The sequence below is a fragment of the Nematolebias whitei genome, chromosome 3 (genome assembly GCF_014905685.2).
Source record: "Nematolebias whitei isolate Nwh7 chromosome 3, NemWhi1, whole genome shotgun sequence".
NCBI classification, from domain to species: Eukaryota; Metazoa; Chordata; class Actinopteri; order Cyprinodontiformes; family Rivulidae; genus Nematolebias; species Nematolebias whitei.
This window is the reverse complement of record NC_056500.1, coordinates 3,919,811-3,934,352: the sequence shown is the minus strand read 5'-3', so window position 1 is coordinate 3,934,352 and position 14,542 is coordinate 3,919,811. Positions and strand designations below refer to the sequence as shown.

Below are 14,542 nucleotides of genomic sequence, written 5' to 3'. Positions count from 1 at the left end.
TTAAGCCTGCAGTCAAGTCTACTCGACGCTGGAGCATTGAGTTCCCCTGGTACTTAATGTTTCTAGCTGTTTAGTGTTTCATGGAATACAAGTCTTACCTTGTGATCTTGTTCCTACAGTTCCTCGTCGCTTCCCGGGTCCTGTCCTGATTCCACGGGTTCCAGTCCTCAGATCTCTCGTGCCTTGCCAAGCTCTGATCTCTCGTGCCTTTCCACTCAGTCTCTGGGAGTTATCATCTTGTTCTGGAACTGCTGCACAGTGCCTCCATCTCACCATCTCCTCTGGAAACTCTGGGCTTCTCTTGGATCCACTTTTACAAGAACCGCCAACTGTAAGATAAGAAAACTAATTACAAGTTTGAACATAACAACTTACCTGCCCCACTGAACTTGTCCTCCATTTCCAGGAGTTTCAGTCCTGATGCCTGTGCAGTCAAGTTTTCACTGTAAATAAATGAACACTGTTTCTTTTTACTCTGAGTCTCGTGTCGTTCCGGGTCTCGTTCGATTGGGTCACTCCCGAGTCATCACAGTTTTCATCAACTAGACTACAGCAGTTGCCCATAATTATCAGTGTTTTATCACTACTTCAAATTATTAGGTAGTTATTTAATCCCTCAATATTCATATTTTTTGTTGCCTCTCTACAATCATGAAGATTTTTTTAGCCTTGACAAAATCCAAAATGTTTTAGATTTTGACTGATCACCAAATAATGGGAAAAATCACTTGTTGCAGAGTGAATGTTGAATGTTCCTCACCAAATGTGCTGCAGAACTCCACCTCAGACACCATACTGAGCAGTACAGGGGCTCCTCAAGGGACGGTCCTCTTGCCTTTTCTGTTCACCCTCTACACCTTGGACTTCAGGTACAACTCACAATCCTGCCATCTGCAGAAGTTCTCAAATGACACTGCTATTGTGGGCTGCATCACTGTTGACCAGGAAGTTGATTACAGAGGTGTGGTGGACAGCTTTGTGGAGTGGTGTGGACAGAACCACCTGCAACTCAACTTTGGAAAAACTAAAGAGCTGCAGGTGGACTACAGCAAGAAGACCAGCCCCCACAACTCTATCAACATCAAGGGTACTAAGGTGGACACTGGACTTCTACAAGTACCTGGGGGTCCACCTAGACAATAAACTGGACTGACAGCTAACGTCAACGCCCTCTACAAGAAAGGGCAGAGTCACCTTTTTCTTTTCAGGAGATTCAGGTCCTTTAATACAGTGTTCCTGTTAGTATTTTTATTTAGAGTGACCCTGGGTTTTTGATCTGCTCAGAGAAGGGATTATAATGAAATTATGACCCGATTCTGACTGGTTTAAATGGGGCCAGCAACTCTAAAAAAAGTATCCTAGGGATTCAATATCCGTCAATGAATAGAGTTTTATTTATTTATTTATTATTTGTTTTATATTATTTTCTCATTCAACACTTGCTTCTCTCAAGGGCGGACATCTCCTCCTCTCCCTCTCCGCTTTGCTTTTGCTCTGTCCTGTCTGTGAAACTGCATTAGAGCCTCTCTTCTACAAATCTTCCAAATCATAACTATGGACTTGGTTTTGGTCAGTTGGTCCCTCAACACAATTGATAACATTTCTTTGAAGAGAAGACAGGCTTTAGGCGAGCTGGTTTGCCCTGTTGGCACGCACGCAGTTTGATATTGCATTGACTTGGAAGACTTGATGACGCATCTATCTCTGCTGTCATCAGTGGATTTTAAGGACGCATTTATAATTGGATTAATGATAACTGATTCCTGCTTTTTGTATTCGGCTGGTTCCTGGTCTATCAACAAACAAAGAAGTTGTCGGCAGCAAATCTGGACCTGGTCAGGCTGCCTGCCTTATATGATGGCTTGGTTTGTGCCTCGAGCACCCAGACTCTTGGCAGAATGGATCAGATCTTGGGGATTATTCTCAGGCATGTTCTGGTGGTATGGTCATTTAATTTGGACATTTTGGAAGCGAGTGGACTGACACAAATTCAAGGTAGGTGTCATTAAAGTTCTGCCTGTCCCCAAAACAATTATGTTTATCTGAATTCGGCTCCCTGTCTGGACTTGACAGGCCATCTTATCTCAACCTGCCTGGAAAGTTTTGTAAACCTGATGCTCTAACCCCTCCCTCCTCTCCTACTTAGGAATTTCCATGGACTTTTCAGAGGAACCCAGCTGAATAAACATTCTGTCATCATTTCAGGACTCTGGTTTCGTCTCTGGTCATCTTCAGAAACTCCCGAGTGTACACTGCTCTCTCCAGAGAGAACTATTTGCACTGTGATTTTATTTGAACTCTGCAGTGCCTCTGTGTGTTGTCTCTGACTGCTCACTGCCCTTGCATCCCCCCCCCCCAAAAAAAATAAAAAAAAATAAAAAAGGTCGGTGTCATTATGTGCTCGTGTGTGAGGTTTTTTTTTCATTGTCACACTTTTGATCTTCAAACAAAGATTAAAAGCGTGTTAGGAATTTCTTTTTGTCTCCAAACCCTGTGTCAGTTTTCACCACTTTTATTGTCTGTCCAAACAGGTCTCACTTGTAAATGAGTCTTTGAGGCTCAATGTGACTTATCTGTTTAAATAAATGTTGAATGAATAAATTAATTTGCTTACTCATCACATAGAAAGGCTTTTTTCTGCACCAGTATCATTTTTCCTTTCACGTTAACTCACATAAGGTCCAAAGTGACCACACTTAAGTCCCTCCCCGTCATCCAAGTGATAGGTTGTGCTCCCCTTCTGCGAAAGGAGGTCTTGGAGTCTTGGGCCTACAATCTGCAATGCGATGGGACATCACCCCTTACAGTTCCTGATCTCGAGTTGTGTACTGGACCGGCCAGTGCTGCAAACTGTAACCTTCTCCTGCCTTGATTTTATTACAATTGGTAAAACTGAATTCACGTTTCCTTGATTTGTTGATAGTGTGAGTTGCCGATTCTGAGGGAGGTCCGAGCTGGGGGACAGCGTGGGGGTGGACCTGGGGTCCGATGAGGCCTGAGGCCAACAGCTAGCAACAGCTAGCAACAGCTGGCTGCGGCTCTCGGGGCCCGCATTCAGCTCATGTTGTAACATTCCCAACTGTGGTCCTTGAGGAACACCATCCTGCATGTTTTACTTGTTTTCCTGTTTTGATGCACCTGATTTGAATGAATGGGTGATTAACAGACTTCTGCAGAACTTGAGGAAGTACTGGTAATTAAATCACTGAATTAGGCGTGTTGGAGCAGGAAACAACTAAAACATGCAAGATGGTGCTCCTCAGGGACCAGGGTTGGGAACCACTGCTTTAACGTCTGCAGGACCATGCTGCAGATGTTGTAACACTTGGTGGTCTCCAGCATCTTCTTCTATGCTGTGGTGTGCTGGGGCAGCAGGGTGAAGAAAGCTGATGGCAACAGACTCGATAAACTCATCAAGAGAGCTGGTTCTGTTTTGGGAGTGGAACTGCAGTCTCTGACAGAGGTGTCTGAGCAGAGGATGCTGAGGAAACTGCTCCAGATTCTGAACAATGCGTCACACCCCCTGCATGACACACTGGACTCTTACTGCAGCACCTTCAGTCGTAGACTGAGACCACCGAGGTGCTCCACAGAACAACACAGTCCTTCCTCCCTGTGGCTATCAAACTTTTACACTCCTCCCCCTTTCTGCACATAGGACAATAAAATTCATTCTGTACTAGAATAAACACTTTAATGTCTCTGTCTGCACCTGTTTAGAACTTAATTGTTGGTATTTTTATATTCTCTGTTATTTTTATATTTTGTGTGATTCCTTGTGTATTTTCCGTTGTATTGGCACAACAATTTCCTGCGGGATCAATGAAGTTCTATCTTATCTTATCATATCTTATCGTATCTTAAAATATTAGTAAAGAGCTGGATGTTGTTTTTGTTCTGAAACCTGAAGAGCTTTAAATCCTTCGGGACGTGAGGCAGTCATCTGGCTAGGCCTGTGAATATGGAATAAAGGTGTGCCTGGTGTGGCTTGAGGCAGCTGGGGCTGCTGGTTTCTCAGTTGCGATAATTTGATGAGGCTTTGTAGTTGGTTGTTTTTAATAATAAAATGTTAAATTCACAACCTTGTATTCAGTCTTTGTTTTGTGTTGCAACCCTTTGAGCCAGGTCGTTTCATAAACTGGGGTCTCATCCAAGGTCTAAACTTTGGACCTCTCAGCAATCAGTTACAAGTGAGATATTTGAGATATTTTATTAAGAGACACATGGCCTCATCAGATGCCGACGAGACCTCCTGTTGTACACTCTAGGGGATGCTCCATGAGTATATTATTGGGGGTCATTCTGTCCCTACAGAAGTGATGTGAACGTTTTCTTTGCATTACCAGCAGTACGTTGGACCCCTTCAGGCTGGTACTTGGGCTCTGTCAGGGCTGCCTGTTAGCACAGATTATGTCCATAACTTTTATGGACAGAATTTCTTGGTGCACTTAGAAAGGCAGCGGAAGGAGTCTGGTTCAGTGACCTAAGGATTCCATCGCTGCTATTTGCAGATGATTTGGTCCTGTTAGTGCTATCATATGATTTCCAGCTCTGGAGCAGTTCACAGTCGAGTGTGAAGTCGCTGAGATGAGGATCATCACCCTCAAATCAGAGGCCGTGGTTGTCAGTCGTAAAATGGCTGATTGCCCTCTCCAGGTTGGGAGTAAGATGCTGCCTCAAGTGGAGGGGTTCAAGTAGCTATACTGTACCATGCAAATTTACAATACCACTTTATTCATAAAGCACTTAAAAACAGCAATAAGGTCAACCAAAGCAATGTACAACTAAACAAACAAGCAAAGGGCACAGATAAATCCACAGAGAAAGATAAGAAACTAAATTACTAAAATAATTCAAACACACTGAAGTTAAAATCAACTCACACTGGGTCGAAAGTCAGGGAACAAAAGTGTGTTTATAAATTAGATTTAAAACGGTGAAAAAGGGAGCCTGCTTGACATGATGTGTTAATTCATTCCACAGTTTTGTACCTGCAATAGAGAAGGTCCTGTCACCTCTGAGCTTGAAAAGTGTGTGTGGAATCTGCTGACCTTAGAGAACACTGTGGGACATATGGCTGCAACAATAGCCATATGATCAGCGAGATAAGAGAGGGCAGAACTATTAAGAGGTTTAGAAACATACAGAAGGATTTTAAAATGAATTTGGAAGTGAATCAGGAGCCATTGAAGGGAAGCCAAAATTGAAATAATGTCCTCTCTTGTGCCTGTACCAGTTAAAAATTGGGCTGCAGCATTTTGAACCAGTTGTCATCATAAAGAATAATTCAGGTTGATTCCAAAAAGAAGCACATTGCATTAATCAAGCCTGGATATTAAGAAATCATGTTTTACTGTCTCAAGGTAACTTTGGACAGTAAGGGCTTCAATTTAGACATTCGCCTCAACTGAAAAAAAAAAATACAGGATTTATCAATCGTGTTTACATGACTGTTTACCTTCATGGAAGGGTTAATTATCACTCCCAGATTAGTGACAACTTGTTTCACTAACGAACTCCGCCAAGGACGGTCCCAAGCCCGGCTGAAAAAGGAGGAGGGTTGGGCGTGGGGCTAGCAACTCCACCCTGGAAAACAAACTAGTGCTACAGAAACTGCAGCGACAACTTCAACTCAACAACTGCCTGGACGGGAAGACTCCTCTTCAGGGGGGGCCATGACGTGCGCCGGTGAAAGCCTTCGGGAAGCCAGCTCGCCGACAAGTCTTCTTACGACAAAGGCCAAGACCAGGATAGGGACCTGGAACATCAGAACCCTATACGAAAGTGGAAAGTCAGCGCAGGTGGCCAGCGAAATGAGAAAATACAACATCAAAGTTCTCGGACTATGTGAGACCCGATGGAATGGAAGCGGCCTGACCAGATTGTCTTCTGGAGGAACTATCATCTACTCCGGACATGAAGACGCGGACCACGACCACACCCAAGGAGTCGCGCTACTGTTGGCGCCGGAGGCTACAAGGGCTTTGATGGCGTGGGAACCTGTCTCACCAAGACTGATGTCAGCAAGATTCAACTCCAAGGGCAGAAAAACAACCATCATCCAGTGCTACGCACCTACAAACGCAGCGGAAGAAGAAGATAAAGCAGACTTTTACAGTGCTTTGCAGTCTCTTCTAGACAAGACACCAAGAAGAGACATGAAAATCGTAATGGGCGACTTGAACGCCAAAGTGGGAAGTGACAACACAAACAGAGAACTCATCATGGGCAGACATGGCGTAGGAACCTGCAACGAGAACGGAGAGCTGTTTACAGATTTCTGTTCATTCAACGACCTCGTCATAGGGGGCACCATCTACCCACACAAGAAGATCCACAAGACAACGTGGACTTCACCAGATGGAAAGACTGATAACCAGATAGACCACTTCACCATAGACCGCAAGTGGAGACGGAGTGTGATGGATGTCAGAGCAAGGCGCGGCGCCGACGCAGCCTCAGACCATCAGTTGCTTGTGGCAACAGTGAAGACCAAGCTGCGATCCTTCTGTGACTCATCCGGCAGACCACATCACAAGTTCAATATACAGTTTTTGAAAGACAGTAAGAAGAAAGAAGAGTTCAACTGTGATGTCAAGAACAAGTTCGAAGCGCTAGCAGATCTGGTTAAAGAGACAGTAGAGAACCACTGGGCTGAACTACAGAAGACCTGGAAGACCGCTTGCACCAATGTTCTGGGGAAGAAGGAGAGGGAGCAGAAAGAATGGCTGTCACAAGAAACGTGGAAGAAGATTGAAAAGAGGAGAGAACTAAAGCAGCAGATAAACAGATGTCAGGACCAACAAGAGAAGTCAGAACTTAGAGCAGCGTACTGGGAATCGAACCGAGAAGTGAAGAGGAGTGTCAGACAAGACAAGAGAGAGTTTGTACACAGCTTGACAGAGGAGGCAGAGACAGCAGCAAGTCAAAACAACATGAAGAGACTATACGAAATAACACGTGCCTTGTCAGGAAAGAACTTCAACCCAAGCAAGCCAGTCAAGGACAAGAACGGAAGAACCGCCACAAGCGATGCAGACCAGAGGACACGATGGGTGGAGCACTTCGAAGAAGTTTTGAATCGACCACCACCAGCAGTGACTCCTGACATACCTCCAGCGGAGGACCCCCTTCGTGTCAACACCAGCCCACCAACCAAGGCAGAGATCACCAAGGCTATCAAGTCCTTGAAGAACGGCAAGGCAGCAGGTCCTGACGGCATCCCTCCAGAAGCTCTCAAGGCAGATGCGGCAGCAGCAGCAGAGATGTTACATCCTCTCCTACTGAAGATCTGGGAGGAGGAGCAGGTACCTGCCGACTGGAAGTTAGGCTACCTCGTGAAGCTGCCCAAGGAAGGTGACCTTTCCCAGTGCGGCAACTGGCGAGGAATCATGCTGCTGTCCATCCCCAGCAAGGTGCTGACCAGAATCATCCTGGAGAGACTGAAAGAGGCGCTAGACATTAGACTTAGAACAGAACAGGCAGGATTTAGGCAAGACAGTTCATGTACGGACCACATCGCCACCCTGCGCATTATCATCGAGCAGTCCATCGAATGGCAGTCTCCGCTGTACACGACCTTCGTCGACTTCGAGAAAGCCTTCGACAGCGTGGACAGGGAGACCATTTGGAGGTTGATGCAGCACTACGGAGTCCCACAGAAGCTCATCAGCATCATCCAACAGTTATATGAAGATTCATCCTGCCAGATCATCCATAACGGGAAGCTGACAAACCCCTTCACAGTGAAGACCGGAGTGAGGCAAGGCTGTATGCTGTCACCGACAATCTTCCTGATCGTCATGGACTGGATCATGAGGAGAGCAACAGAGGGCACCAACACCGGCATCCAGTGGACCTTCACCAAAAAATTGGAGGACCTGGACTTTGCGGACGACACCACCCTTCTGTCCCACACGCTACAGTATGCACAGTCCAAGCTCATTCGTCTCGCCGAGGAAGCAAACAAGACCGGCCTGAAGATTAACACCAGGAAAACAGAGGTGATGCGACTGAACAACAAGAAGAAAGAACCATTGCAGCTGCAGGGAGAAGACATCAAGGAAGCTGACCGCTTCGTTTACCTTGGAAGTGTGGTCAGCACAGACGGCGGCGCAGATGAAGATGTTAGGAGCCGGATCAACAAAGCAAGGCTCGCCTTCAACACTCTGCGACCCATCTGGAACTCCAAAGCCTTATCCCAGCGCAGCAAGATCCGCATCTTCAACACCAACGTGAAAGCAGTCCTACTGTATGGGTCCGAGACATGGCGAGTAACCAACACCATCACCAACAAGATCCAGACTTTCATAAACAAGTGTCTGAGACACATTCTCAACATCAGGTGGCCTGAGAAGATCTCCAACACAGAACTATGGGAAAAAACCAGCCAAAGCCCGGTCAGTGAAGCCATCAAAAAGAGAAAGTGGGGCTGGATAGGCCATACCTTGAGAAAGCCAGCAGAAAACATCACAAGGCAAGCCTTGGAATGGAACCCACAGGGAAAAGGGAAAGTGGGGAGACCAAAGCAGACGTGGAGAAGATCTGTTGAGAGTGAAGCGAAGGCCGCCGGAGTGACGTGGACCCAGCTGAAGAGAGCCGCCCAAAACAGAGTTCGTTGGCGGGGTGTTGTTGCAGCCCTATGCTCCACCAGGAGTCTACAGGAATAGTAGTAGTAGTATAATGTAGCACAATCAAGGAACATTTGGATGTGGTCACATATTTACTTTATATCCCGTCTTGGATAAACATTGAAAAACTTTGAGCCAAACTCTAAAAGATTTAAAACCTTTTGGCAGCTGGAAAGATCTAGGAGGGGATTACTAATGTTTAGTTGTTGGCAGAAATGTCATAAAAGGGTACATATTAAATGTTTTAAACCTTTATCAACAGGAGCTAGCTCTTCTTGCAATAGCAGCAGAAAAAAAAAAGTTTTACGATGGTTTGGAAAAACCCAGAACCCCCGACACAGAAACACTGATGGGAGGAGTAATACTGAGTCAAAGGAAACCAGAGGTTTTTTTAAAGTCTGGGAATTGATCTTAAATAGAAGACAGCAGTCCGTCACTTATCGCGGGGGTTACGTTCCAGACACCGGGTGAAAATCTGCCAAGTAGAGACGTGCTATTTATTTTAGTATTTTTATTTATTTTGAGGCTTTCTAAACCGTTCCCACACTCTTGCAATGTTCTTAACAGTGTTCTAAACTCTTAATTTTAACAACATGCTTATATGTACTGTACAGTACTGCCAACTTTTAAATGGGTACTCACCAGTGAAGATACTACAACTTGAAGGAAGAGTTCAGCTTCAGGATTATTTGTGACTTTCCTGCCAGTTCTCTGAGTTTAATGCGTAGATCAATACTTCGGATTTGGTGTTGAAAAACTGTTTTCACCCCCTCGGTTCCTCCGCCAGTGTTCGCTCTCTCCATTGCAGTTCTTTGAGTTTCAGCAGGTAGCAGCGTCCAGAAGCACTGTTGGCTTCTGGGCCGTGTAGTTCTTTTGTCTTGCTTGTCCAAAACATTTTTTGTTTTGTTTTATGTCTTATTGGTCGGTTCCCGATCTCGTACGCTCCCGTTAACTTTTTATCCCGTACCGTCCCAATCACGTGATATTAAAGTTGACAATCGTGTTTTACGTTGAAAACCCACGAAAGAGTGAATCCGCGAAAGTCGAACCGTGAAGTATCAAAGAACTACTGTAAATATAAAATGTTTTTACATATACCCATATGAAATTCATTCAGTAACTATGTTTTTGTATGAGACCAGTTGTTTTTCAGTTTTTTAGGACGTACGGTTCAGATTGTAACTTAATATGCAACATGGATTTTGTAACTTGTAAATGAAAATGATAAATATTAAATAAAAGAACAAATGTTTCAGAAACAGAGCTACAAAGTTGCATCCTGTGGACCCGTCCTGTGGATGGTCTGGACCCGTTCATGGCAAAAACCAACGCAGACATCCTGCTTTTAGTTTTCTACGTCGCTTTACAACCGCTGTTACACCATTTTCTTTAATTTAATCTCAGTTTGTATGATTTATTTTATAATTGTCTGCTGTTGTCATCACTCTTTGTTGAAATCAGGTGTCTCTTGTAAATGAGTCCCCGAGGCTCAATGAGACTAACCTGTATAAATAAATGTTCAATGAATCCTCAAAGTTCTGCAGAGGAACTATTTTGAAAAAAGGATAACGTCCGGTTTATTTACAAGAAGGGGGCGGGGCTAAAACCTGTACTGGAACCAGCCTATGGGAGCACTGGTCCCATTCAGGCTTCAACTTCCAGGTTCCTGTAGGATGGATACTTACTGTCGGCGTCCAAATGAGATTTAAAACTATTGTCAGAAATACCAAAACATAAAGAAAGTCAAATATCCAGCATTAAAAACATATCCCAAGAGATTTAACCTTTTAAGACACTCAGCAACTGTATAAGAAAGAAGCAAAAAATAATAAAAATTAGGAATAAATACTAAATTTAAAAAAGTTAAGTCACGTTATCTGGACGGGTTCAAAAAAATTGTAGAAACATTTTGTCTTTCATTGAAAGACGGATGAAAAGATGAAATGTTTCTTTATGTTTTTGTTTTTTTGAACCCGTGAGGACCAGACAGCTTAAGATTTATCTGGATTATTGAGCACGCACCAGAATAATAAATATACATTTTTAAAGAACTGAAATTATAAATTAGGAAAAATTAAATAAAATGTTTAGATTTAAAGCATTTTAAAAAGCTAAAACATTTTTAGTAAAATTAGTATTTTATTACTTCTAATAATAATAATGCTAATAATAATAATAATAATCCAAACATTTTGGACTTTGAACTTTGTTTTATAAATAAAATTTCTGTCAGAATGTAAAATAATTTATGTTCTCATTAACTTTTTTAAATAAATATAAAATATTTTCCATCATTTGTGTAAAAAAAAAGACCATTTAATATAATTTATGTGTGAAAGCTGCAGGACTCGGTTCTAATTCTATTGGTTCCGGACTGAGTTTGCAGCAAATCGCAGGCCGGATTAGGAGTTAATCCCGGAATCCGGATCACATGGACCCGCATGTGGACAACTTTGGCCCACTCCAGTGCGTACAAGAACCCATCTGCCCCACCCAGAACCATTACCTGCCCAGCTCCGAACCCAGGGAGTAGAAGTCCTCCACCGTCCCGTCCCGCCTGGACCCGTCCACCCAGAACTCCACCGGCTCCGAACCAGGCCGGGACGTCGGCATGGTCGGAGCGGGACTCCTCAGATCCAGCGCCAAGAGGACTTAAAGTCCGAGAAACACCAGGACCAGGACCGGGTCTGATGGGACCCGATCAGAACCAGGAGTGCAGCAATCCAGATCAGATCACATGTAAATCCAGTTCGGTAAAACCCGCATCAGAGGAACGGAGTGGGGGGGGCGGGGGGTCCTGGTGGGTTCTAATCCAGACTGAGGAGGTGGGGTGGGGGGTGAGGAGGAGGAAGGGGAACCGCCTGGTCCCTCAAACTCTGGATCAGGACCGTTTAAGATGACATCAAAGAACCGATCCGAACAGACCAGCTCCTCAGTCCAGACCAGGATCCGGACGCATCGAGTCCAGATGTGGCGCAGCTTCCATCGGGCCTCGGAACCTGTCGGGTGTCGGTTCGGCTCAGTCCGTCCTCCTCCTCAGTGAAGATTTCCGTGTTTTCCTGCAGAGACGGTCCCCGCGGAGCTCCGCAGCCTCCGGGCGGAGCTCCAGCCCTCAGAGCCGTGACAGCACCGGGGCTGGTTCCGTGTTCGGACCAGCAGGACGCAGGCAGATCCCCGGGCCAGCTCGGAGCGGGGGTTCGGTACTGGATGCTGCAGGGTTTGGATCCCGGGCGGGCAGGGCTGCTCCAGATGTCCGCTGGATCTGCGGGGGGAGAGATGCTGCTAAGATCTCACAAGCCCCGCCCTTCCTGCCGCCACATCGACCAATCACAGGGCAGCACGGGAGCTGGGCCGCGCTCCCATTGGCCCGCGGCCCCGTCACTCTGTCCGCAGCCTAAATGCACAAATAACCCAAATACATAAATGTGCATTAGCGTGACATCTGGAGGCTTTGATGCTGCGGGAATCAAACCAGCAACTCACACGTTGCCGCACGTGCGTCGCATCACTCAAACACTGCACGTGAAAAAAATACAACTCAAACAAACACCAGAGTTTCTCTTCCATCAAAACAGATTAAAATGAGTCAAGAATATTTAGACAAACTATTTATTTTAATTTACTCCCTGTTTTGTTTTAACGCTCTCGGCTCACATCCAATTTAACTCAACGTCCCGGAGCCGTTCTTGTGTTTGCTGAAGTTAAATGGCTTCTTGGATCAGATTGATCCTAAAAGTTAATTGCACATCCAGCGTCTCATTAAAACACGAGTTATTTTGCTAACTTTTTTAATTTGGGTTGTGTGGAGTGATTATGATCAGTCAGTGTCCTACCTGCAGTCAACGATGTAAAATTAGGAAATCATTCATTTACACTTGTGCAACAGCTGCTTGTTTTTAAGTAAATTTCCTCATATTGTTTAAACATTAAACAGTTTATTTTAAAACAAGTTCTTTATTGTCATTTGCATCTTGAGGTGGAAAGAAATTGTGTACTCAGGATCCCAGTTACACCCAAAAATAGCAAAAATATAAAGTATAAAAAAAACATTAAAGACCTAAGATATACGCTAAACAATAATAATGTAATATAATACGGTGCATTAAACAGCAGCCTGAACATGAGTCTGTTGTGAGCAGATGGGTAACTTAAGGTAAGCAATCAGCAGCATGGATAATCAGCAGCATGGATAAAGGGACATTTCACCAGTTAAAGTACAACAACAACAAGCCTATAGAAAGTTTAAATCACTGGTTAGTTACAGTTATGTGCTTTATTCCTGTGAAGATGAGAGGACGTTTGTGAAAGAATAATGGCCCGTTAGAGAGAAGAACGACTCCTGATGAGCTCGGCTGATCGGTTTGAGCATCGGGGCAGAAAGTCTTGCGCTGCCAGAACTTTAAGGTTCTTTTGAACCTGCGGTCCGTCACAGGGATGTGGTAGATGAGCGTCATTGTGGCAGCAAAGACCCTCTGGCCCACCTGCCTTAGAGGAAAAGACCTTCAGGTCCTTTAGACGGTTTCTTTGTGTTGAAACGTTTCATCTTCCATCCAAGACTTCGTTAGTCAAAGGAGCCACCTAAAATAAAGATACCTTCATTGACAGTTTTTGGCAGCGATGTTTTTTGTTTATTTTCATTCTTGTTTATTTGTTTTTGTTTGTTTGGTCCAGCTTTGTGTTTCCGGTTATTTCAGACATGGCTTCAGACTCCAACGCTGTATTTTCTGTGCATCCTCCACGTGTTTTCACCTGCAGTTTAATATTGGCAATAAAAGGCACAAATGACTGACAGGTTCACGCAGCAGCCGTCTGAGTGGTGGTGGGTTTCTGAGGTTCTCCTGGGCCCACGTGGTTCTGCTGACACTGGTGTGTCTTATGTAGTGCCCCGAGGGCTTGAAGGTGATCCAACTCTAGTTTACTGGTATTTAAGCACATTTAGAATATTTCCATTGTAGACGTTACAAACCTGGATTTTAGAAAAAGTTATACAATTTCTTAATTTTTATTTTATATTTGCAGAGCCGGGCAGCACGGTGGCGCAACTGGTAGAGCTGCTGCCTCTCAGCGAACAGGTCCCTGGTTCAAACCCCAGTCCAGGTGCCTTCTGGGTGGAGTTTGCATGTTCTCTCCGTGCATGCGTGGGTTTTCTCCGGGTACTCCGGTTTCCTCCCACAGACCAAAAACATGCATGTTAGGCTGATTGGTAACTCTAAATTGTCCCTAGGTGTGAGTGAGAGTGAATGTTTGTTTGTCTCGTTTGTCTCTATGTGTCCCTGTGATGGACTTGCGACCCGTCCAGGGTGTACCCCGCCCCTCGCACAGTGATTGCTGGACATGGGCACCAGCGACCCCCGTGACCCAAAATGGAATAAGCGGGTAAAGATAATGGATGGATGGATGGATTTGCAGAGCCCACGTTGCTCTGCAGTGCACAGGCTCTGGTTCCAAAAGTATAACATGGAAACTTGCATACCTGCTTTCAATTTCTAACATCAAGGAAAGGTGGGAACACATACATAAATAATAAATATATTTTTGTAAAGTAGCAAAAATTAACAACAAAGTCCATGCTCAATAATCTAGGTATAAAATCCAACATTTTTCAGTCAGGTCATCTGGACAGTTTCTTTTTTTGTGCTGAAACGTTTCGCCTTCGATCCAGAAGGCTTCATCAGTCAAGCAAACACAACAAAACTGATTCTTCCTCCAACAGCTTACTCCAAAGTGGAACAAACCAGTTCTGCTTGTGATAAGATGGTCTCATGGTACGCCCCTCCTCCATTGCCGGCCCTCTTCCTTGTTGACAGTCTTGTCAAACTGGTTGAAAACAACAAAGCAGACCTGGATTATTGAGCATGGACTTTATTGTTTTCAACCAGTTTGACAAGACTGTCAACAAGGAAGAGGGCCGG

General features: G+C 44.7%; 1 protein-coding gene across 1 annotated transcript in view; it reads right to left on the bottom strand.

Annotated features, from left to right (window-relative positions):
- Positions 1-11,449, bottom strand: part of si:ch73-60h1.1 (calcium/calmodulin-dependent protein kinase type IV) — a 44,568-nt gene extending 33,119 nt beyond the window's left edge. The window contains exon 1 of the mRNA XM_037697891.1: positions 11,137-11,449. Within this exon, the coding sequence (XP_037553819.1) occupies positions 11,137-11,243 (107 nt within the window). The 5' untranslated portion in view covers positions 11,244-11,449. The remainder of the gene's footprint in view (positions 1-11,136) is intronic.
- Between the last annotated feature and the right edge of the window lie 3,093 nt (positions 11,450-14,542).